The sequence below is a fragment of the Caretta caretta genome, chromosome 1 (genome assembly GCF_965140235.1).
Source record: "Caretta caretta isolate rCarCar2 chromosome 1, rCarCar1.hap1, whole genome shotgun sequence".
Classification (NCBI taxonomy): Eukaryota; Metazoa; Chordata; order Testudines; family Cheloniidae; genus Caretta; species Caretta caretta.
The window spans coordinates 213922166-213924246 of record NC_134206.1 but is presented as its reverse complement, the minus strand read 5'-3'; the positions used below and the strand labels follow the sequence as shown (position 1 = coordinate 213924246).

The following is a 2081-nucleotide window of genomic DNA, read 5'->3' as shown; positions in this document are numbered from 1 at the left end:
GGTGTGTTTTTGTTGTTTCTCCTCCTCAGACACCAGCCTTTGGGAGGTCCTCAGGTTCATGGTGGATTCTGTCAACATTTGTCTCCTTTTCTCTACAGAATGTCAGAATATGAACAGCTCCTCATGTCCTAAGACAACAGTTCTGCCAATCTTCATCCAGCCTAGGAGCTCTGGGACTCTTGTTCATGATTATACCCAAGATTTGTTCCACCCGGATGCTTTCACAAAAATTTAAAGAAAATGGAAATTCCTTCTCTCTGATTTTACTGACACCTGTAGGGATATACTAAAGAAGAAAGACATTCACCAGGAAGTTTGAGGTTTCATTTCACAATGTAGATGAGTATATCTGTATATAGTGATAAAAGTAGTAATTATGTAAATCCTTTTCATCCAAAGATCAAAAAGTGCTATAAAAAGAATGGTAAGTGTTATTTTCCCCATGTTAAACTTGGTGGACAGAGGAAAAGAGAGGTAATGTGATTTGCTCAATAGCAAAATAACAGCAGAGTTGAGACTGGGACTCCTGAAAACACAGTCAAATGTCAGTCCATTAGGTGCCAGAGGGTACCAGCAGTAAAAGGTACATTAAAAAAACCTATCGAGGATGAAGATGAGAAGAAATATAGAGAAATGTGGAATCCAGGTTTGAGTCCAGTTCTCCCTCTGAGACGAGTACTAGTGTCACTCTAGTGTCTTGTGACAGTGCTTAATAAGTTTGTTGACTCCAGTGCTGCTTGACATGATGCAGAATCTTCACCGATGCCTGCTTCAGTTTAGGATTAATTAGTATCAGGATAATGGAGTGCCCTGAAGGATACAAAGGAACCACAATGGAACCTACTCCAGGTGCTGTCAGTCAGACAGGTAGGAAACAGACAGAGTGTCAGCTACAAAACTGCACACATAAAGCATGAGGCAAGAGAACAGAATTTTAATGGCATTTACGTGAGCCTCTGTACTAGGGTCCTGGAAGCTGGCTGCATTATGTTGCATGTGCCTAGTGTGCCTCCACGGAGAGATGATTAACAGGATGGATGATGCCAAAAATATGATAAAAGGGAAGAAACCCTTTACAGTGACCAGAAAGGTGAAGTATAGATATGAGACCTCTAAGTTAACATCTGATACAGTGAAAAGAAAAGGAGTACTTGTGGCACCTTAGTCTCTAAGGTGCCACAAGTACTCCTTTTCTTTTTGCGAATACAGACTAACACGGCTGTTCCTCTGAAATCTGATACAGTGGTGTTTTCTGAAAGCTTCCTTGTTGAGTTACAAAGCTAAAAATCGTAATTAGCCCACATTGAAGGGATGCAGGTGAGCAAGGCGAGCAGCAGTGACCCCAGGAGCAGCTGTGGAACCATTCCAGAGATCCTCTGCTTCATTTGAAGGAAAAGGCGTTGGGTAAAACTAGCGATCTTCAAGCAGTAGAAAACACTGAGGCGGCTGACAAACCAACCAGTGGTAATGCCTGCAAACATCTGTATGATTCTGAATGTAATAAATAAATTATCCAATGTTCTGGCTCTGTACGGAAGAACGAATAAGAGTGACTCACTACAGCTGCCCCCTGCATGATATTTCTGGACATGCCCAGGCAGCTCAAGATCATGTCACATGAGGATAGTTTTCTACTTTTCATCCAATCCATGCCTTTAATGACTACAATGAATCCATTTCCCACTAGTCCTATGCTGATCTCAATAACTGCAATGATTACAGCAATGATAGGAACTCGCGTAAGCGTAAACATGTTTCTTCTCACAATCCCCACTACCTGCTCTGACTGTGGGGTTCCAGGAGGAATTTCCCAAAGGAGACAGTCTTACTGTAGCAGTGATTTATTTTTAACTGGGTATTTATATATGACAAGCACTTTGCTTCTGCTTTTAATCTAGTATCAGGAAGACAAGGAAAAAATGTCATTGATGTTTTCAGGTGTTGATCAGGTTTTCTCTGGAGTTCTTCCTAGGGATGCAAATCCCAGTAGAATTTCATTATTCAGCCTATATGCCACTTATGCGTGCATTATATTTGCATATTCACTTCCACAGTGCTGTGTACTAATTATGAGCTGCATT

General features: G+C 41.2%; 1 protein-coding gene across 1 annotated transcript; it reads right to left on the bottom strand.

Moving 5' to 3' along the window:
• Nucleotides 1–855: 855 nt before the first annotated feature.
• On the bottom strand, nt 856–1753 carry LOC125632878 (taste receptor type 2 member 40-like). The gene is given in 3 exon segments (XM_048841794.2): nt 856–1071; nt 1299–1516; nt 1519–1753. Coding segments are annotated over 3 exon segments (669 nt in total).
• Between the last annotated feature and the right edge of the window lie 328 nt (nt 1754–2081).